This window comes from Micrasema longulum, unplaced genomic scaffold (assembly GCF_059751315.1).
Source record: "Micrasema longulum isolate JH-2025_06_02 unplaced genomic scaffold, ASM5975131v1 h1tg002185l, whole genome shotgun sequence".
Classification (NCBI taxonomy): Eukaryota; Metazoa; Arthropoda; class Insecta; order Trichoptera; family Brachycentridae; genus Micrasema; species Micrasema longulum.
Genome location: NW_028279350.1, coordinates 53,218 through 77,620, shown reverse-complemented (window position 1 = coordinate 77,620; position 24,403 = coordinate 53,218). Strand labels below are relative to the sequence as shown.

General features: G+C 35.0%; 1 protein-coding gene across 1 annotated transcript in view; it reads right to left on the bottom strand.

Moving 5' to 3' along the window:
* Window positions 1-543: 543 nt before the first annotated feature.
* Window positions 544-24,403, bottom strand: part of LOC148272797 (G protein-coupled receptor Mth2-like) — a 51,055-nt gene continuing 27,195 nt past the window's right edge. Inside the window, exons 8-9 of the mRNA XM_088239544.1 lie at window positions 13,208-13,403; window positions 544-5,634 (exon numbers count right to left, since the gene is read on the bottom strand). Coding sequence (XP_088095670.1) covers window positions 5,542-5,634; window positions 13,208-13,403 — 289 coding nt within the window. The 3' untranslated portion in view covers window positions 544-5,541. The remainder of the gene's footprint in view (window positions 5,635-13,207; window positions 13,404-24,403) is intronic.

The following is a 24,403-nucleotide window of genomic DNA, read 5'->3' as shown; positions in this document are numbered from 1 at the left end:
CTAGAAATCAGAATAACAGACAGAATATGTTTTTTTCACAAAACCATACAACCCAGAATCCTCGAGTAGGCCAACAATGAGGATTTTCAATTTTTTTTTATAATAGACTAGTTATAATAGATTAGTTAATAGACTATCAATCTCAAAGTCAAAAAAGTATTTTTATTTTTTTGTATCGTATTTCGTAATTTTAATTTTTAAGTAAGTTTTGTAATTTTGAAATTACTTCACACATGACGTTACAAGTTCTCGTCGGAGAGTTCCGCTGATTGATAGTTGACTTCCCGCAAACCAAAAATCTATTGCAACACTCAATCATTGATTTATTCGAAAGAATTAGTGACGCAGTTTAAAGTAGTTTATTTTTTAAAAAAAATTTCACACATTCGAGAAACTTCGTAGTACAATTATTAATGCTCCACTTTTTACTGCGTATGAGAAAACAATTTTTTATATCCGATTTTCCCGTAGCACTGAACTTTATCATTCTATGAAAAAAAAAAAAAAAATTATGATTTAGATAAATATTAATAAAACTCCAACTTTTTGATTACAATAAATTGTATTTATTTTCAAAACGACAACATAATATTATTTCATTAACAATCACAATTAAAACACAACAAATTTTAATAGTACAAAAAACAACAGATTACGGAGTAGGCTGTAGGATATCACGAGGAGAGAGTAGGAATGTGGGGGGTCGCTAGGGAACCGGCTCCCGGGCTCCCGGGCTCCCGGGCTCCCGGGCTCCCGGGCACTCGGCCGCCCGGGCACCCGGGCTCCCGGGCACTCGGCCGCCGTGGCAACCGGGTATTTGTCGTGGCGACCTGCGGCTCAGCCAACTGGTTTGGGGAGTCTTCAGTCTGAGTAGCTCTACCTACTTACCTATATATGACTAACTCTGACTATCGTAGCTACATATAACCGAGTGCCGCGCCGCCACGCCGCATATAACAATTATTATAGTTGACTAAAATCACACGAGGATCAACAACTATACGAACTTGTTCTTTTACCGTAGAAAAAATATTACGAGTGTATTCTTGTAGTTTTATGTTCTGTATAAAAATACCAGAAAAACTACGTCTACTTCTATTTACGATTTATTTATTAAGTTTATTATACAGGCGTTCAAAGAAAAAAATGAATGAAAAAAATGTGCCTTAATATATTAAAGGTATCCGAATCACCCCCATTTTATGTACTTTTCGAGTTATGACTTTTTTAATGGGGTTTTGAAAATTTTCGACAGCATCGGTTTTTAATAATTTAAAAAAAAATTGTGTAAGCATTTTCCGATTTTTTTTGTAACTCATTCAATCACAAATTGTACTTTCACGCATAAAGTAATCAGCTTTGTTACATCAATGAAAGCTACAAAAGTTTTGACCTAAAATGGAGAATTTAAGTTCGAGCGAGTCAGAGTTAAACTTTTAATCTAAAAAGGCAATTCCTTAGCTTCTGAGTAACTTTAAAAACTGGACTAGACTCTAAGCTTTTGTAATAATACAAAAAAATAGTACATAATGGGCTATTATTTGCTGAAATCAGCCTTCAAAGATACTGAGATGGAAAATTCCTCAGTCGTTCTCGCCTCGTGTTTACTGCTAACTGCTACTCGTGTCGCCATTTTATCTCTAACAGTTATTTTTGTTAGTTAACACACTTTCTATCATAATTATCCTTAGGAATCTTAGGGAAAACCAATCCGTTCGAAAATTTTCAAAATCCCCATGAAAAATCATCGCTCGGAAACTACGCGAAATCGCGGAACATACATGGGGGTGATTCGGATACCCTCAATATGAGGTACCCACATTTTACCTTTCGACGTCACTTCTCCGGCCACCCTGTATATAACTATACACAATTTTAATGCATACGTAGAAAACATTTAACGTCGGAAGGAGAAAGTTAGACTTAAACGTGAATAGAAGACATTTCTTACAGCACGTGGTATTTACTAGGGACGTCCCCAATATACGAGGTTTGATAAAAAATACACGGAATATTTGAATTTCGAATTTAAATCATAATTGTAAGAGCCTGTTTATTCCTAGATCGGTGCTCATGTTTATATTTAATCCGTCAATTTTCGGTCATTTTGGAAGCGTAGTTGGTTTTGACAGACAAACTAGTAAGTAAGATGCGTTTTGGTGTGATCGACGAGTTTTTAATATTCTTCTAGAACTAAAATGATGGAAGCCCGCCCAAACCTCGCGGCTTGTTCGCAACTTTTTGACAAAAAAACACACTTCATCGATGGACCGGCCACCGCATTCGCCGGACTTGGTGATTTTTTCCTGTTCCCAAAGATGAAGAGGATTATGATCACGAAGATGACGTTTCGTGATCATAGAGGAGTACATTCCATAAATGTTTCGAGCATAAGTGTAATATATCCCGAGAGTAACAATTCACTCCCACTTGAAGGTAAGTCTGTTGGCCGTATTGCGTACAACAAAAGCGTTACAAATTTTCGGTTTGGATTTTAGTTTAACAACAAACATGTAACGGACGGCTTCGGTTCGCGCTTGCAACTTCGACCCGAGTACCTACGGCCCGTCGCATTGCTGATATCTGTAGCTAACTTCGTAGTCGATAATGATGCAAATCCAAACGTCCAATGTTCAACAAAAGCCTAAATAATCTACTTTCTCTAAGTGATTTCTAATAATTTATAGCATTTATTTGTATTTTCAGTATCTTTACATTAGTTTTTTCATTGTAAGACTTACATTTCTTCAAAATCAATGGACATGATCATAAACTGGATACGAAAATCGAAATGTCATTTCACCAAATTCTGGATGTGCATCCGTCTGCCTCTGAGGTACAGATATTGTAATGGTTTTTGTCCATATGACCGACTCTATTAGCCGGTGGCGTATTATTACTCTATGAGTATATCCATGTAGGTGATTACTTTCAATAGACGAGTTTTTGTAACTCTTCAGAGCAAAGACAGTTGATAGAGATCCCATAAGAATGGACTGTCACATGGAAGCGTTCTGGCGCCAATCCTACGCAACATGTACGAGTATACTAACGATCGATCCATGCCAGAGGAGACTTGGCAATCCATCTAAGTTGATGAAACAGCGGTGGCTGCTCAAGAAGACTCTTTCCAGCCGGTGGCGGTGGAGGAGAGACTTGCCTGATTTCTTAACATACTCGGGGAATGCTATGAAAAAAATATGTTAAAGCTAAATTCAAAGAAAATAAAACTCTCTGCCTTCTACATAAAAAATAAGGAGGCGAGAAGAGAACTAGAGGTCACGTGGAAGGGAGAGAGAATAGAATATTGCCAAACACCCAAATATCTCGGTGAAACACTAAATAGAACGCTTTCCTTTAACTCTTAAAAGACTGTGGTAAATAATCCCTTTACGCGCGGTGATGTAACATCGTGTTACCATTAGTAAAAGATGGAATATCCTAAAATTCAGACATTTGAAAAACAAAACATGGAGACATACTGTTCAATCATTCCTTTTTCATAACTTATGCAAATAAACATAAAATTTAGTCCTGTTATAGCAAAATAAATAAAAAATGAAAAATACGCCGCTCATATTACGCGCGTGCAACTCCCATCACTGCCATCAACTGACCGAATACTGAATCTGTTTTGCACAACACCCGCCACAGATTAGCGTCTCTATTTTCATCGTTACGAGTTCTGTCTTCGTGCTCTCTTATGAGGATGTGTTGCTGAATTAGCGGACATTCATTCTTCGCGAAGCAAGGATGAAAAAAAAATTGTATTAACATGCAACCTAAAAATTTTACTTTTCAAATCTGGTGTGAAAATGTCCATTTGAAGATTACAAAAAATACGAGTTCATCATTAAAAAAAATAAGAGAGATATATAAAGTCTTGTGTTCCATGTCGACTAGTGTGACATCACAGCCACACAAGAGTTAAACAGCATTGCACCAATTCTAAACAGAAAGTCTCCGCCAGAAATAACATATTACGAAAGCTCACCTGTTCATCTTGGGGAGCATCTCCACGTGTACTCTCCGGAGGTCCGCCTCCGCCTTGGGTCTGTGTGTCTCCGCAGCGGAATACGCGTGTGCAGTTTGGCAGATGTCAGCACACGCCAAACACATAAGTGGATATTGCCGTAAATGACATGGCGCGACTGGTGTCCGCCTGCCTTAAGCCCACACCGGTGCACAAACTTTATCCTATAATAGGAATCGCTCCACCCAACATCAGGAAAAATGTAGCAGCGGATACCGATAGACACAAACAGTTCCATTACTCTAGACACCCCCTTTATGACCATCGAATGGCTCCTTCGAGTCTGGGATCGAGAGGGAGTTTCCTCAAAGTCCGAATTTACTCGGAGACCTCTGCAGAAAAACGCAGAGAGGATTCGCGAAGAGAGGAACTCGGCGATAGGCTCTGGATAATGCTATCCGAAAGCACAAACACCGCCCACACTTTGGACTTCCCCACGTGGAAAGTTCTCAACAGACAAATAAGAACACATGTAATCAACAGAGGTGGTGTTTTCTGGGGAGAGGTGACACGAGTTGCGATTGTAGAGAAGTGCAGGATGATCCTCACCTGTCGCGGTGCCCAAAACATTGGACTGACTTGTGAAGATAATGATTTGAGGATGGCCGCTGACAAGGCAATATCTATCGCTGCTCATTTGAGTGGCAAGGTCTGAAGTCCGGATTCGATAAGTAAATAAGTACTTTAAAGGGGACAATATTCAAAAATAAATAAAGTTTTTTTTCAATATACAAAGATTTCGTGTATTTTTTTATCAAACTGTGCATGAGCCATTTTTGTCATCGTAATTGTTTTAAGGAGATGATGCCGCGTAAATAAAAATAAACCTTATTCTCCTATCAACCTCCATTCCTAATATCGATTATAAAGCTAAACATGTGACGAATCTCGATACATATTACAAGTATGCATGTTAGAAAGATTAGCATTTGAGAATGAAGGCAAGTAGGGCCTTTTAAGTATTACATTGGTAAAAAAATAGAGATAAATTCGTATAGATGATGGAATCTAAGACTAAATACTTTAGATACCTAGTAATATTACAACAACTGCTATACCGTAGAAATAGAGATTAGTAGGTAATGTACCGTATCCTCGGATGGCCCTGCTGCTGCCGGTGCCGCCCGACGCGTCCGTTACAACGGAAGTAGGTAGGCACAAATAAGGAGTCCATGGCAGGATACAAACATTATTTACAGGGTAAATACTTCTAATCTTCCTTCATCAGGTTGTGAGAACACCATTCTTTCGAGAACCGTTCGTACTGTTGTCCGAACAAGAAGACACCCACTCGACTTGTTTTAGGTTATGGTACCTATATTTACACTGACGAAAAATAACAGGTGACTGTTAAACTTGTATCAGAATCACAAAACATGGCATGAAAAGAAACCATTCCTGAATAATATGCATGCGCGTAACGCATATTCCGCGAGGACGCGGGACGCAGACGCGGACGGTGCACTGCCGGCGCGGCGCGCTGGACGCGTGCCGCGTGCCACGCGCGCTCACACGCTGGTGGCGCTCCCGTTGCGGCCCACTGACGTCACCCCCATGGCCTCGGAGGAAGTTCCGCGCCCTTGTCCGCGTATCCAGAGAACCTGCGGGCACACGTTCACTCGTCACATACCCAGTAGACACAGTAGACATGGTAGACATAGTAGACAACAAATGCTATTCTAATGATTTAGATTAAATTATAATAAAAATCTTCAATAAAACTTCTCGGTTTAGTTTCACTTTTATTTCATTTTGACCAACGAGCGCTTTCTCACTTCAGAAGGCATCTTCGGGACTGGTAAATTTTGAAGTTTTATAATATTTATTATTATGAATCACATACCCAACTACTTTATTAAGGGACAGACAACATAAATATTATTAGAACTGAGGCGTTACTTATAAACCTGGGCACTTCGACACATGACAGATGGCAGTAGGCATAACCATAGAAAAACATAACAGTTGAACTCTCATGCATCTTTTTCAGAAATAAAGCAATGTGAATGTAGCTATGGTTGAAATACATGTCATGTCAATGATTCTAATAATAATAAATAATATAATTTGGCCATTCGGATCTAGGTTTAATTACTATTAGCGATATTTTGTTATTATTTGTATTTTGTCACGGGTCGATTACAATTTTTCAAAGGCGAAAATTTAGAAAATTTCGTATATCAGGAACAACAATGCTACGATTATTTTCCGGTTATTTTTAAACGTATTAGGTCTTTTTTACACCACATCAAAGATCTAGATAAAATAACTTAATGTGGATTGACTTTTATTGTACAATAATACATTATAAAAATTATTTTATATACTCGCTTTAGTTATTGGCAGGTAAACGCACTGACCAGTACGCCATGTGGCCGACTGATCTACGCTTGATTTCCATTTTAAAATATTTCACCGGCGCACTAGGGAAAATAAAGGTCGGTTTCGGATCAAAAGTCAATAACTCTTTTATATTTAGAGGTATATTTTCGAAAAAATACACCAATATAAAATAGTCTTAAATGCTTGAAATGAAATAAATTTGAATATGATATTTTTTGATATTTGATATTTTTATTTTTACAGAGTAAAATATAAAAATAATATTGAAAACATAAAAGATGTATATATAATATGTATACCTACCAACTAATTATTATAATATTGATGGGTTATTGAACATTTATCGTAAATCTATAAAATTTGATAAACGGCACTTGAAAGTCTACAAAGAAATATGTTCATATTATTTAGAGTTTAAACATTATATTGTAATAATAATAGAAAAAAAAATAATGAAAGATTTGATTAATTAACTAGCACAAAACTTAATATTAGAAAAATATAGACATACTACTACTACTACTACTACTTTCCCTTATCCGCAACCAATGGTGCATAGGACACTGCATTGGCACACAAAATTTATTTTGATAATTTTATTACCTAAAGGCAAGATGATCAGTTAAACATACATATTATTTACCTTGATATTAACCTACATAGCTCATAACGTAAATCAATATCAAAGAAAAACATGTTATAGTGTTTTCCTACATTTCTCTATTCTTAAACAAGTAGTCGTAAGAAATATTTAAAAAAATTAGTTAACATCAATATACTTGTGTTTTGTGTGTATTTCGTACAAATGCAGTGCCCTATGCACCATTGGGTGCGGATAACGGAAAGTAGTATTAGAAGTCGTTTTTTGTTTAAAAATTATAAAATATTTGTGTTTATCATAATTTTATGCTATTTATTTTACTTGAACTTTACGATCTGGAATAAGTTTATTCATTTTCAAAAGATTTTCACAAGAGATTTTTTTTCTTGCTTTAGTCGTTTCTTTTCTCCGCTTGTGGCTGACCATGATTTAAAAGAAATGTTGAAGGAAATATGTAGTATCATTTTCATACAACGAATCCAGGCATGTAACGTAAACAGTCCGTTTTTTTTTTATCTTCAAGCCTAACAGTCACTTTAGTTAAATCATTCATTTGCTACTGCAACTCTACTGAGTAGCTCCACATATCGTACATGTGGAACCAGAAGGTGTATCTGTTAACACCTGAGTTACTTTGCCATCCATCATTGTTAGAAATAGTTCATGCTTTTTTTGCATTACGTCACCTTCTTTATTGATTAATGATGGTCCCAAAAACTGAATTTGAGATTTAATTTCATCCACAATAGCTTTGGTTTTTTCGGGAGTTTCTTTACAGAATTCTTTTAATATAGGCCGGCAAAAACGAACAGATGAAGGAACCGGATTTTGCCAGACAACAGCGCCTGTTAGCTTGTCAATTAATTTTATAGGCACCAAAGAAGCGATAAACAAATTTGCATCAGAAATAAGTACAGATTCTTCCGGTAGTTTTTGTTTGTACTGGTTTTGACCAGAAGAACCATCACAGCCCCATTTACTGTATAAAATTAAATGTTTCAATCCGTTCTTGTACACGGAATCTATGCTCAAAATTATATCTGCAGTATGATCCAATAAATCTTGAAGATTTATTATTTTTGCATGTGTGCTTGTAATTTCCATTGCTGAAGATGGTGGATAGCAGGTCTTTATTATTTCTTGTACTTGGTAACATGGTGGAAATATAAAACAATTTCGTTCGTTCGTTAAATTCCTCACATACGAATATTGTGCTTTCGTCAAATCTAAATCAATCAAAACGCTTAATGCTTCTTGATCAAATAGTATTTATCTGCTTTGCATCATCTATTATGAGAAGCGAATATAAAGTCTTATTTTAATGTCAGCAAATCTTAACGTTTCCACAAGTTTTGCTTCTGTTCCTTCTTCGATCGAACGTAATCCCTAAAGATATGCATTGTAGATGTGCTCAAATCCATATTCAATAAGTAGTATGGTATTTTTTCTATTTTCCTGGATTGTGACGAGTCTGCAAAAGATACGCACGGTCTTCCGAGTTTTCCAGAAGAAGGTGAAGAGTCGATTGTAGCGTCTTCTGAATAAGATAAATTAACTAAATATTCTGAATTCAACCAATCATTTTTTTTCACAAATGTATGCAAAAAGTAGCTCTTTATATACTATAAGATAAATAATAACAGTATTGTCATCTTGTTTTTACATTTTTCACACGCAACATGAGTGCAAAAATGATAAATGCCTACCAAAATTATCAATAAATGATTTTTTCAATAATGAATAACATACTAATTCGAAAATATTTAAAATAAATAGTCGTACATTTGAGGCATATATTTGAAGCCGCCATAGATAGCGGTTTTTGGTTTTCTGACCTTTATCACATTTTACACAATAACTTCGTAATAAGCTAATTTTAGCAGCTAAGTTTTATGTACCTACACTACAAAACAACATGAAATGTAAAGTGTGAGGAGACGTGAGTGGCTGTCAAAAGTTTCGATAAACTTATTTTTTTGATATTATCTTTTTGTATAATTATTTCAATGCTTATATAAAGAAAAAAAATAAAATCTTTTAGTTGTCTTATATTGTTTAAGGAATGAACTTTTCAGATATGCATAAAACTTTATATCTATTCATCCAAAGTTCAATAAGAAATTAACTTTTAAAGTGATGAAGTGAACAGATTTAAAATGGTATCCGTAAAAAAACACAGTTTGTGGCATTGAAAATATATATATGATATTTACTTAATTTAAAATTAAGACATTTTTTTATAGTTTGACTACATAACTATTTAAAAAATATATTGAAATGTGTCAGTAGCAACTTTGGTAAAATCACTTATGATATGCCGTTGTTCTACCATTTTCCATAGAGCGGCGCGGCGAGTAGAAACTATAGAATTAGTACGAAAAAAGAAAATAATAACCGTAATTTTCCCGACCGGGTGGATTGGCAAGATAAATGTGAAATGGGCCTTAGATCGTAAGTGATTACTACGAAAAAAACTGTTACAGTTCAATTTACTACTCTGTTATCGAAAGAGTTAAAATTTTTGACGTAGTTAATTTAATTTATAACGGCAACTGCAACTTTGGTGGTTATTTTAAGAATTCTGTTTTTAACTGAGGATTTGAAGAGGACTAAGGGCGACACAGGGCACAGGGTACGGGTGTGGGGTGGGATGTACTCGTTTTCTCGGGGAATATTATAACATTGTACGATTTGTTAACTGCGTGTATTTATGTACCTAACACTTATTTCTTTTAGTTATTAAATGTTGTTTTGTTCCGAGGGTAAAAGCTGACTTTTTCTTATTTCCCCGGGTAAAGCGTTGTAAAGGTTTATTATTATTCTTTCGCTTCTAATATATAGCGTATTCTCTCGGAGTGTATTCATTGCCATTTTAATTGCCCGCCTACTTGTAATATGAAATATGTTTTATATAATATAAATGTTCATCGATATTCACAGCGTTATAAAAGAAACGGGAATACAATGCCGAAATATCCTATCTAGATTAATTAATGTTTATTTTTCTACCGGCAGTGATGGCTGTTTTCGGCATACTATTTTATGTTCATTGTTCGTCTATCGCTACGTATAATGTTTTCCAGAGAGTCGGAGCGGGTCTCGATTCGCGGGGCATTGTCTCCGGTTTCCCCGAACACGAGGAGTCAGCGGCCAGCGGCCACCGGCTCCCGGGGGCGGGGGCAGGAGGACACGGAAAGGGCGGAGTAGAGAGAGTAATATCTGGCGCCGGATGCTGGATGGACGCTCGGCTGCCGGAACTTCTCCCGCGGAAAGAACGTACGAACAACGCGTCGGATAGCGTCCAAACTTTTTTAGAAATACCTACTTTCCCACACCCGCACCCGCTCCCGTACACTTAGAACGGTAAGTATATAGACTTGCGTGTACACTTTGTTCGCAAGAACACCCCTATATTGGCATGTTTTTAATACAATAATCATATGTGACAGCAGCCTGAGCGTAGGGTGTAGGGACAGCGGAGTGAGGCTATTTATGGTTTCTAAAAGGCAAATCGACCGCTTCTGGTATATCGTAATTTACGAATTTTGAACGAATGTAGGTAATTTGTACTTCTTCGTAGACACAAACAAGTGTACGAGGTCTGCACGGACTATAAAATAAGCGTTATTGTTTTATTTTGCAGTAAACAACTACTAATTATATTTTATACGACATGCCAACGTGTTGAAACTGTTTGTAATCTAGGTATACCTATAGGTAATACAAGATAAGAAACTTATGAGAATCACATCGATAATAAAAATCGGATATGGAGAAACATTTTTTTATTTATTTATTTACTTCAGTTAGTTAATATTACATTGTATATTAACTAATATATTTACAATTATAACAAATACTTATTAAATATTTCTTACATAACTGCATAACCAACTTTGGTTTCTCAACATTTGATAAATTGTTTTAGGAATTAAATTACCAATAACTTTATCAATTTCTGAATGAAAAAAAAACACATTATTATTTATATCATCGTGATTAAGAATAGACCAATCAATTTTATTAAGATGTTCGTTAATTAAATCGTAGTCGGCTTTAGCAAAGTTAAAACTGGGCTTAGAAAATTTAAGATAAGTTTAGAGGCGGGTGATGCATGTCTATAAGTAAACGAAAATTTAATGCTTTAGTGATTTGGCAGAATCAATGTTGGTAAAAACGAGATCATGTAATCGATTTTTATGGTTAAGGACATGATTGATATGCGGAAAACTAAGGTACAAAGCCATATCTGAGATTTCTCTTTGACATGGTGAGAGTGGTGATCTGAGTGGTGAACTGATCAATATCGTCGGCATAATTCCAATCAGGTAAATTATAGTCACCCATTCTTACGAATTTCGAAATAAGATTTTATTATGCGGGGAGAATATATACGGATCCAATGATAGTTTTGTAAGTTTTGTCACTGGGAATTATAAATAGTTGTTCCACATAACAATTTTTAGTGAGTAGAAGTCTTGATGTAATATTTTTCCTGGCTGAGAACGCCTCCTCCTCTTGATTTAAATTAATCAAATCAATCGAATCGGTTTTAAAACTTGAATTGTAGTTTCGGTCCATTCTGTAGACTTGATAGGTGGAGAGTCCCAATTCGCTTGTTAACATATTTGAATCTAGCCATGTTTCTGTTAGTATTATAGCATCGTATGAAGTTGTCTTAACATTTATTATGAAATCCGTTAACTTTGATTTGATTCCTCTTATGTTTTGGTAATATATATTTAGTTTGTTCAGTTTTTTGTGGTCTTTGTAACAATTTTAGGTGTAGAGTTTACGTATTTTATAGTTATGTTTGTTTCCAATTCTTTTTGACGTGGTTCAAGTTCGTTACGTAGAATATTCAGTTCATTTCTTTGCATAATAGTTAAGTCGTTATTAGCTTTAATGTCGTTTTTCAATTTAAATTTGTTGGAATATTTTCGGCAGTCATTGGATCATCAAATTGTATTTTTATTGGTCTATTGCCGTCTTTTTTGCAAAGACCCAACCTGTAGTCCTTAAATACATTTTGGTTGATTGAAACTTATAGAGGTTTCAGAATTTCTGCAATCTTGTTGTTGTCCTCCATAATTCTTAAGTCAGATGAAACAGTTTCCACACATTCAGGAATATTATAAAGGACAACGTTTTTAGTGTGTTGTTTTTTCTCGTCGTATTTTTGGCATTTATCATGTAATTCAATGCACTATCAGATTAAGCCATTATGAAATATAATAAATAATATTATAATTCTATTACTTAAAATAACAAATTATTTAAAAGATAAATAAAATATTTATTGATATTGGTAGTATCAAATTGATTTAGTTTACTTTGCTTCGTAGACAGTCCGCTCGAATATGCCTTCTATATTTGGTCTCCCCAGTATGCGACTCGCGAGAAAATGTTTGGAAATATTCATCTTCATCGGAGCTGCAAATTAAAATTCAAAACCTAAACTAATATTATTATTATATTATTAATCACATAAGATTCATTGAATCTCTTATCAGCGTCCAAAAATTATTACTTTATAACAGAATTCAACAATTAGTAAATGAAACCTAATAAACGAATACATTTTAATCAACAACACAATTTAAATCAACTAACTAAAATCAATAAACATGAATCTAATGCCAAGCAGTCTTGTCCTTCAAATATTCTTCGACTCTATAGTAGCTCTTTCCGAAAAGCCCGTGCATGACAATTTATTTTTTTTATTGGCAAAGCCTGAATTTCAAGAGGTACCTTGTTGTAGAATCGTAGGCAGTTTGAGGCAAAAGATATTTTTTTTGCACTCTAGTAGTGGGCACTACTAGCATATCTTTATTTCTTGTGTTGAACATTGATACATATAAAAATTAGCAGTCTGGACGATCGTCGGCTGTTATTAGTTGTTAGATATATCGGGGATCCTTCATAATGTACTCAGTGGACGTCTCGAGTCTTGATATTCCAGCCCTTTTCTCAATTGGCTTCAAATGTACCTGACTGCTGTACCCATCACACATCTCACTATTATATTTTCAACAGTTCGTACTGATAGCGCATGCGCAGGATTCATTCCCCCATGATTTATAATACTCGTATATGCGTATGCACGGTTCAATATCAAAATTTAAAATCAAAAAAGGATATTTCTGGATGTGGATTTGAAAAAATCAATATGTAGATTTCCTAAAAAAAACGTGTTAACAATGAAGTAGGCAAGATATTCGTATATTTACCCACGCTGCGATCTTCCTCCACAGGAGTCGGAACATGGCTGGGCGCACGAAGATGATGCAGATGATGATGCCTTGGATGGCGTTGATGAGGTCGCTGCAATACCACAGCGGACCTGGTCCTCCAGCAAGCCAAGACACGACTTCTAGGAGCCAGGAGAGTCCCATCACCAGGAACAGCACCAGGCACAGGCGAAATCTTGCAAGAGATACATTCGTTACCTTCACTGTGGTTAGTGTGCACTGTTGTGAGGTTAACTGTGCTAACTAGATAATATATCATGTTTAGGATCAGTGAAATGAGATAAAAATTTACATAATTATATTACGTAACTATGAAGATATCGGTTTAAATCCTCTAAGCTTGGTTTGTTTGACGAATTGTTCAAATGTTTTTTTAAAATTAAGTGAATTAAAGACTACAATAAATTCAAAACAATACTCATACCCACCACAGAGAGAAAATAAAGTCAAGCTACTGTCAACATTTTGGTCAAATGTCGACACCTAGTATGTAACTCAACACCGGATCAACTTAGAGCAATAAATAAACATAGGACATAAAAAATACACAATTTTAAACTAGATAAAAGATAAACTGTCGATGTCGTATAGAAAACAAGAAATTTTTGTTTTCTATACGACAGTTTGGCTTTGAGGTTGGCAAAAAAGTGCCAACCTCAAAACTACTAAAAGTTTGGATAAATCATAATTAAAGGAAAAATTGCTCAGTGGAACAAAATTTTTGACACTTTTAATGCGTAGATAAACGTATCGAAGGGTTCTAGACCCGTCGGTAAAAAAATATGTACTTACATCAAAACTTGATGGTTTATTTTTAATTTTATTAATTTTTTAATTTTTTTTTTATATTATTATTATTATTATTTTTTTTTTTTGGTGGTGGTACGGGTATCGGTACTATAACTTTCTAGTCGGTCGGGAGACTTTTATCTTCAACTATGACGTCAAACTGAAGCTTTGTCATTTTAGAGCGTAGATATGTGTACCGTGACGTACGATTCCCCTTGATTCATTTCGATGTACCTACCCAAAACTTGAAGAAGGGGGGGGGGGGGGGTCGGTAGTATATCTTTATAATCGCTAGAGGGAATTTATCTTCAACTAGACCGTCAAGGTGAAGGTATGACGTCTTTATCTTCCCATCATAATCGAGGCCCTGAAATGGCTACTGATGATCTACTACTACTGTCGATCAAATAAATAAATATTTTTTTGGCGTAGGATTGTTATAGGATTATTATTACCTATAAGCGAAAATTCAAAATGTCATAATGATCCGAGATAGGGCAATGCCAGAGGGGTAGGCAGAGTCCTTACACACTTTTCTAGCTTTACCTACATCTATACAGATCATTTCATATACGCGCAACGATTTTTATTGACTACCCTGACTTATCGAGTACGTATAATTTTTGAAAACTTATTTTTCAAGTTTTCTGCGAAACTATAAAGTAATATATTATGAATGAAATGTATTACAAAATACCTTAAGTGAAAGTTACGCCAAGTACGTTTCGAGATTAGCCATGAAAAAAATATGCATAAAAACATGTGTATAAATTGTGTCTAATGCAATGCTTAGGTTAAATCATAATTATTTATTATAAAAGTCTTAAAATATTTTCTTGTAAATATTCTCGATCTTTATTATGCAATTAAAAATGATAATAATAATTATAATAATAAGTTTAGTGAGGAACATTTTATTATTATTATATTTTTTTATTAATTGTCAAAATGTGAAAACTCATTATTAACAACCTAAAAAATATTTTTTTGTGGTTGCTATTTTTAAAATTAAACAGAGGTACTTTTTTCAAAAAAAGTCTACCTTTATGAACCTAATACAAAGTCACAATCTTAAAATATTATAAAATAATTGTCATCGTGAAGGAAAAAAAAAATAACAACAACAACAACAACAAACCATCACGCCGTTTCCCCGTAGAGGTAGGGAGAGAGGATAGAACGCCATAACACTCTATCTTGGCATACAGACCACGCTTCCTCTACTATACATCTTCTCATGCACGCACGCCGATTATTCCTACTTTTGACATGTCCATCTTCAAGTATTTGATGGACTTGATCGTGCCATGTCTTTCTCGGTCTTCCTCGTTTTCTGCATCCATCAACATTTGCATCGTAGATCCTTTTAGCCGTTCTTTCGCTGTCCATTCGCTCTACATGTCCAAACCAACGCAGCACCCCTTTCTTGATTCTGTAAATAATGCATGTCTCAGCCTTACACACTTCACGGATCTCGACATTTGTGCACCTATTATACATAAAAAATAAATAAAAGTTAAAAATTTCTTTGACCATCTTTTCTTTTATTATTTATCATTTATTTTTAAATAAAACCTATCATTTTCTATTATGCCAGTTATTTTAATAAAAAAATCCATATGAGTATGTATTTTAGATAATAAGTAGATTAAATAGGTACCAACTGAAATAATAAAGTTACAAAATTATAAAAAAAATATAAATGAGAACAAACGTTATTAGATTTGGAGTCGATAGATTATGATTGTGGTCAAAAATTTAGCTAAATAATTTTTTAATACATATTAAATTCATCTCCTTAATTTATTTGCCACACTTATCCTGATTCACATTATGGAAATCTATAATTGGCCTATAATTTTGGTTTATTTGTAAAAATAGTTTTTTTTTTACAATGGCTGTTGTTTTCTTTTAAACTCGCTAAGCCTTTATTTTGAGGCAGGTGGGATAGAGGGGATATGGAAGGAAGTAACGAAAAATACACCACAACACCCAGATCAATTGAGAAAAAAAAAAATTAAAAAAAATAATGTGCAATAGAGAAATAAACAGAAATTCCAAACGGTTATGAATTTGTTTCTCCAAGGGCCTACCGCAAGGATTAGTACTAAGTCCACACTAAATAAAAACATGGAAAAATACCCTATTGCGGGCGAGGCAATGGTTAGAAATATGAATTTTATTAGAGTCCCAGAGTATAATTACTGTCCCGATTCGTTCCGTATCGGAGTTCATTGTTTTGGTAATTAACAACCGTACTACGAACAATCTCGTACATGTACAATGTATTGGCAATCCGAAATTTACCTCCTCGTACAAGTTTATCATCCGCTGATTAGTGGTAATTTGTGTGTGTGTGTGTGTGTGTGCATATGCTGTTAATAACACTTAGCAACAGCAGCTGTTTAAATAGTGCCTACTTATTACGACAGAGTACCGAACACCGATGTCGAGGAAAATTGTAAAGTAAACATAAAATGAAATTCACCTCCGTACCTGGACCTGTATGTATATCACCAATTATTGTTTGTAAAGTAAAATCGAATTTTTGTATGAATGTTAAATTACAGGTTACCGGTGAAGAAACATAAAATTTTTCATACAAATAAACACAATTACGTTCAGAAAATTCGATTTTACTTTTTACTTCCCATTAAAATCGGTGTGTTGGGAAATTGTACCCGAGCCGAGAGTTATTGTTACACTATCCCGATAGGTTACCAGGCCAGACGCCAGACGTGTCAGAATATGATAATCGAGTAATAAATTACTGAGTGCGTATGGCGGTGGATAGCAGAGCCTCCATTGTGCCTAAGTTTTAATATCGACATCTCCTCAAAAAGAGTTCAAACCTTTATCTATATAGGTGAGATTCATCTGGTTGAATTATTTCACCTGATGGGCAACGCATTAAAACGCTTTTTATTATTTATACCTCTTCTTACTATTATACAAATTAGGTAGTTTGATCAACAATATTTTGAGTTCATTCAAACGCTTGTTGACAAAAGTGAAATTCCACCCGGGAGTTATCGAGATTGATATTTATCGCAACAGAGAGAGAAAACATTCTGAGAAAACAATATGAAAGTCTAGGCATCTACAAAGCTTATGTTTCACGAACATTGTTTATATTAGTGTGATATTCCGATTCAGACCTAGCCTCAAAGAAACTCGTACGCTTGACTTAATATTGCATATTATAATTAATAGGCTCCCTAAATACCCATATGAACAATGCAATACTATGGCGAGAACATCCAACAAGCAGTTGTGAGTTGTCCTGGCCTTGGAGTAGCGCAGGACCGAGATGCTTTCGCTGTAGTGATCGCCAACGTCGGGGGAACCTGATAAGGCACCTTAAATTCAATAAGTCCGCTTAAATTCACTACACATTGTCACATACTATAACGACTATATTTCATCTTGCCCCATTTAAGTAGCGTGTGATTAAGCACGAGTCTAAATGATAATTTTGCTACGTTAAGATTCAGGCATGGCAATACCACGTCAGACTGTGCATTTCTAGAAAAAGATCGCCCGTGACAAGCGGAGAAACGTGTAACGTGACAAAATCAAAGATGTAGTTCTTTTATATCGAGGAAACATGGCCTTACGGCATGTAAGTACTATGTAATTGAATTTGTAATCGTATTGTCGTTTCAATTTGCCAGAACATGGAATCTAATGATGTATTTTTGCCCATAATTATAGGTTTCCTAAACACCCCATTTTATTTTTTATATATTTAAAATATATGGTATATTACTATCTTATTATCTAGATTATCATTACATCTGTCTAAATCCTGACAATTTACGTCAATTTCTATATACAAAATCTAAATTATTAAACCCGATTGCGAATCGACAATAATAAAATTGGTCGAAGTATTATTTAGAGGAATGACGCGTCCAGCGATGGCTTATGCCAAGATGTTCGCCGGATATACCTTTAAAAATTGGAACCTTTCACGTAATACTCCGGCGATTTGAAACAGAAAAGAACTTTGAACGGCTACAAAGAAGATTTTAAAGAATTTAACGTGGATGATTGGTGTCAAGAATTAAATATTTATTTTCATTTTGATTAAATTTTCTAAATCATTTGCAATTTGGTCTTTATGATTTTATATTTAGCTAGGTAAACGCACAAAACTGTATATTATTTGCTTGTAGAAATAAAATTGTAATTTCGAGAAACGCCTTTGTTATTTTGCAATTACCTGGTCTACATGTTTTAATTAGCAATACACAGTGATTGTTGAGGCTCCGAGACTATATAAATTTTGAATCCTATTTTTATTTTGACTCTTTACACATCTTGTGGGAAGGTCAGACATAATTATTGTCCTCATTTTGGAGAGATTATCATCTTTACTAGTTGAGCGACACTGGTGAATAGCGTATATTTTGTGAGGAGTTTGATCTGCATTTATTTCTTCGGCTTACTTTTTGCATTGTCTCACAACAATGCACAGAGCGTGGCTGTCAACCAATAAAGGCACAATTGAATTTTTCCATAGATTTTTTGACAACTCTCTTGGTGATAAAATATTAAGTAGAGTTAACATTATTAAGGATCTCGGGGTTTATTTTGACACAAAATTAAAATTTAAACATCATATAGATTACATAACTCGTAAGTCACTTAAGCTACTGGGGTTCCTAAAGAGAGTAACCAAACCCTTTAAAAAAACGGAAACTGTCATATGTCTATATATGAGTTTGATTCGGAGTAATCTTGAGTATGCCTCATGCGTATGGAGTCCGCAATATCAAAACCATATAAATTCAATAGAATCTGTTCAAAAAAAGTTCTTAAATTACCTTTTGTATAAGTTCCAAATTTCTAATCCACGTTCTAATTCAAATTACGAGCAACTTCTAACTCGTTTCCATTTTAATTATCTGATAAAACGCCGCGTTGTTTTCGATATAAAATTTCTGTATAAAATATTAAACTACAAAGTAGATACTAACCTTCTAAATAAAATACAAATAAATGCAGGATTCAGAACACTCAGACATCGGGCAATATTTAAACTGCCTTTGTTTTCAAATAATGCTACATACCACACACCTATGGCCCGCATGTGTAGGGAATATAATATATACTGCCGAAACAATAAAATTGACATTTTTCATGATACTCTCTCAGCTTTTGCGAATAATCTCTTAGGAATAAATCTTATTCAATAAGTACACACGTACAACTTGCTTTTTATTGCATTGTATCCTGTATAAACAAAAATATTAAAAATATGTATTACAACTTAACGTATTAATCTATTTTGTATAATTCTATAATTGAAGATATATATGCATGTTAAATTATTTCGACGAATGCTTTTAAATTGTATGTTTTCTAGTATGTATCTTTGTTGAATTACCTAATAAAATAAAATAAAAATAAAATAATTAAGTTTTCAATTTTTGTAAATCTTTGAAATATGTTGATATATTGAGTGTTGACCTTCTTTTATTTTAAAAGAAAATTTAGCCATTTTCACACTCATCACAAAAGGACGTTACAATACATACTTGTACTCACCCCCACATACACACACCCTGTATATATACTCCCTCACCCTCACTAACATGCTATGATTACACTGATACACTAAAACAAGTACTTAGCGTCTTATATATTAATATTCTAAAAATGATTGATTGTGTCTGTCATGTACGGGCCCGTTTCACACGTATCGCGCTAATCCACTCGGCCCGGTAAAATTAGGGTGGGTGGACTCATATTAATATATTAATATTCTTTTTGGTTTTATATATTTAGTTTCTACTCGCGGGTGAACATTTTGCCAAAAGAAATCAAGTGGAGATTACTGCCGTCATAAGAAAGAAGGACGCATCTAACATTTTTTTTTCGAAAATGAGTTAAATACATATTCGGAATCAGGAAAAAATACGCATCTAATGGTACTTGAATTATCTTCCTAAAATAACCACAACCCTAATATTTTCACTAATAAATGAGACTTAACTGCAAAAGGCTGTTCTGACTTATACTCGTATAATTATATAAGACTGATTTAAATACTGATTTTTTCTTCTATTCCATTTAAAAAACATCCGAAATAAATGTACATACTCGTTGTCAATTAAATTTAATATTTTGGGGACGACTAAATAGTAAAATAATTCTTTGGAATAAATTGAAATGTTTAAATCGGGTGAATTTTGATGGGATTCGGTAGATTTCACCCTAAATCGGTAGATCTTGGGAGGATTGGGTTGATATCCTACTGATTATTCGTTTTTTTTTAGAAAAATCACATTAAATTTTTTTACTCACCAGAAATCGAACCTGGACCCTTCCATGCGTGAGTTAAGCGTCTTAACCACTACACCTAAGAGGCCGCCGGGATATGGAATATATTATAACTGTGCACTTTTGGTAGCGTTTTTATTTTATTTTATTTTATTTTATTTTTATATATTTGTGATCTTATGATTTACCCAAACTATTTATTTATTAGAAAATGTGAACCAAGTTGTGGCAGAGCGGGGGGCGAAGCTCGGACCTCTGATCCCGGGGTAAGATGGATACAATACATTTTTAAAAAGTTTACATATTCATATTGACATTAATAAAATTAGTGAAAAATGCAAAGTGTGAATCTTATGGACCTGCCACACATTCGACGAGTGGCATGGGAAGTAGCGAGGAAAGGAGGCAGAGACGTAGTGTGGCAACATTACTCGTCATGCCGCTCGTCATGCTCCTCGTCGTGCCCATCGCTCCCTATTTTTTCGGTTTTTTGAGCGCGAGTCATGGGCCTGCCACACACTCGACGAGTGGCATGGGAAGTAGCGAAGAAAGGAGGCAGAGACGTAGTGTGACAACATTACTCGTCATGCCGCTCGTCATGCTCCTCGTCGTGCCCATCGCTCCCTATTTTGTCGGTTTTTTGAGCGCGAGTCAAAGAGCCGGCAATATGAGCGCGAGTGGGGCCACATAATCGCGCGGTCGCAGTACGAACCGAGCGCTCACACAAGACGTGCACGTAATTTTTAAATGATGTATATTTCTTTGTATGACATTTATTTTTACTATTTTTTGTATTTTTTTTTTTAATATACAAAAGAGGTGGAACAACGTACCTATTAAGTGAAATACATATTAATGAAATACATATTAACTGTAAAAATAGCAAACAAAAATCCTACAAAGGCATGGCCTGTTCGTGGGTATACAAGAAATGTTTATGAATTTTTGCTCCTATAATAAATAGACAGATATAATATTTTTGTGTTATATAAGAAAGAGAAAAGAAAATATTCTGTTAAAGACTATAAGGTACTTGTTTTATTTTATAGTAATTAAAAAAGGAAATAAAAAATATATAAAAAACATAAAAATATTCCATTATTCCATATTAATATACATACATTGATATAATTAGCTGCACTAAAAATGCATAGCGCGCACGCTGTCAGTTTTATCGTTCATTGTATAGAAAGACAAATGACAAGTGCGGAACGTCGCGATTAATTGCGCGAGTAGAGCAGCGTGTGGGCGGAGAGGGCAACATCGGGCGAGAGGGCAACATCGGGCGAGAGGGCGGCAGCGCGAGGGGCATGGGCATGAGCAGCGCAAGGAGCATAGTGTGGCGGGGCCATTAGAGTAAATTCTTAGATCTCGAATCATATTACTAGTACGGTCAGTTTTTCTTCTCGCTGTAACAATATACTTTTTCTCACTTTTAAACCTTATTGATAGAAATGTTTTTCTCGGTCTGCTCATAGATCGTAACACCGATATCCTAGAGTTATTTATTCACATTACAATCATTATAGACGTGTACTCATCTTTGTCAAATAACTGACCATGAAAAATGAGGTTACGCATTGAAAGCTAATGTCTTATTTACTAACGAGAGAATGATATTACCCGTATCGTATTTCAATCAGAGACCTAACGGGACCCATCTGTCGGACACGAATAATTAAAAAGGTATGATTTCTTCCAGTACAAACTTCATCCGCTTATACGGGGCGAATTGCTATCCCAGTAATTTAATTTCCGTAAGATAAAACCTCAGGAACACATGGTCAAAAAATAATACTATTCTGCCTTGTTGTCGAACACGACACATTGATTTCAACAGTACGAATCTACCTACATTTAATTTATAGTTAAAATAATGTACCTATTAAACACTGCCTGACTTATCGTCGCAGCCGCCAATAGCACGTTATAGTTGAATATTCAACTTGATTTAAAACAATTATTTGTTCGAATTCGTCCGAATTCCGGGTAAGTACTTACTTGAGAAGAAAAGTACTATGTATACGTACAGTGGTCGGGAAAATATAGAAATTGAGTACCCGCCTAGCTAGGTATTGCCGTGGAGATGTTTTACCGAGCAAAGTACTCGCATAATGTATATTATTATAGGTACCTAGTACCGAGTACCGACCCGCTAATAGAGGAATGATACTCGGCTCGGAGGCGAGGAAGAGTTATCCCCGTTATGACTGTTTTCCATTAAAACTTCGCCATCCCCAATCGTGGATCTCCTCCCCCCGCCCCCGCCCCCGCGCTGCGCTGGCCGCGGTGCTCCGCAATAAGTCGCCGCACACACACGCGTGCCGGTGCGGTACCTCGATCAACTCTCGGCAAAGTGCGAAGTTGTACCGAACTCTGAGAAACAGGAGGAACTTACTCATCTACATATATTGAGTACTCTCGTATATACTCGTATCTCGTATACATACCGCCATACCGCCATACCGGGTACCCGGAACTAGATGCCAAGTAGATGCCGACCTACGCGAGTAAATACTTATTGTTTACATTTACCGAGGTTTTCCAAAGCTGCTGCAGCAAAGCTGTGCTAAACTACCCGTTTATACTACAACAGATATATATATATATATATATATATATATCTAATACCTACATTTAAATAAATACATAACTAAGTTATATTACTAATAAATTACGTATTGCGACTACAAGAGAGTGGTCATATACGGGAATATTAACATATTATTTATGGACATTTTACTAAGTACACGCGTATAAAAAAATATAAAATCTATACAAATAAGAATTTCGAAATTGATTCGAGTATCTCTTATTTTGTCTTACGACAGCCCAACACGTTCCCAGTAAGCCGGCAAATACGTATCGGCAAACGCATAGAGAGGGATAGAACTGTTACACGGGTCGGCAGTCGGCAGTCGGTAGTCGGTAGTCGGTAGTCGCTGGCTGGTCAGCACCAGCGGTGCGCTCCGGAATATTGTCGGTTTTTTCATACAGATTAAAGAGCACCGGTTGAATGAATTGTCGAAGCGCCTTCACGTTCGCCCAATGTTTAGAGCGCTATGAACTTACTATCGGAGCGAGTGCACGCGATTTACTGGAATTTTTCCAAAAAAATCGTTTGATTTTGACATGATGGCGGTTTTTTTAAAAAAACTTTTTAATTTGTCAAGATAAGTAAAAATTCTTTATTTAATATATTATTTAGTAAACAATCTACTGAAACAATTTTATGTGTTTCATTCTCTTTTTTTTCTCGATCCCACATTCCGCGCGATTAAATTGTATTTTTACAATTTAATTTATGTATACAGGCGTAGAATTAAGAATAGTCCAAAAACCGCATACGCGCATCAAACAGAAGGTGACTAAACTACTCCAAAAAGAGTAGTTTTACGTTTTGACCCATTAGTTTCTTTGTAGACGTCGTTCAGTACGCAACCCCCGATTTGAATTCAACTATGCCATTTTAAAGTGTAAAAATACTGCTGGGATCTCTAAGAAACAGGATGAGATCACCTTTCATGTGTAATTAGCAAATGCATGTGTAAGTAGCAAATGCATTACTTAAAAATAGTATTATTTTTCCATCTGTCAAATTGTCAAAGAAAACAAAATGGACATTTCGTTAGTGTAGGTAGGTATCAAGGTAGTATTTTTTTTACCCTACTTTTCTCATCTAATGAGAGAACTAATAAAAATTGGATGTAGGATTAAACAACGCCGTGGTGGACGTTTGACTGACATTATCTTTAAAACATCAAATATTATTTAACATGTTATGAAAATAGCCATTTCGTGTAAAATAAAATTTGTTTTATATTTTAAGTTCAAAGTTCATTAATTCAATTACTTTTATTAAATAACCCTTTACTTATATACTCTGTTGTGTCAATCAATGTTTCCGCGTGCACAATAAAATTTTAGAGAAATTAACAAATTGTTATTTTTTACCTTACCGCGTTATGATTATATTTTATCCCATCTGGCAACATTACGCGGCGACTTCACGAATGCGCGCGGCAAAAGTGGGGTAAAGTTGGGGGATTTTCGGACACAGTTCGATGTATTCAAAAATGGTTCTACGCTCCTTCTGAA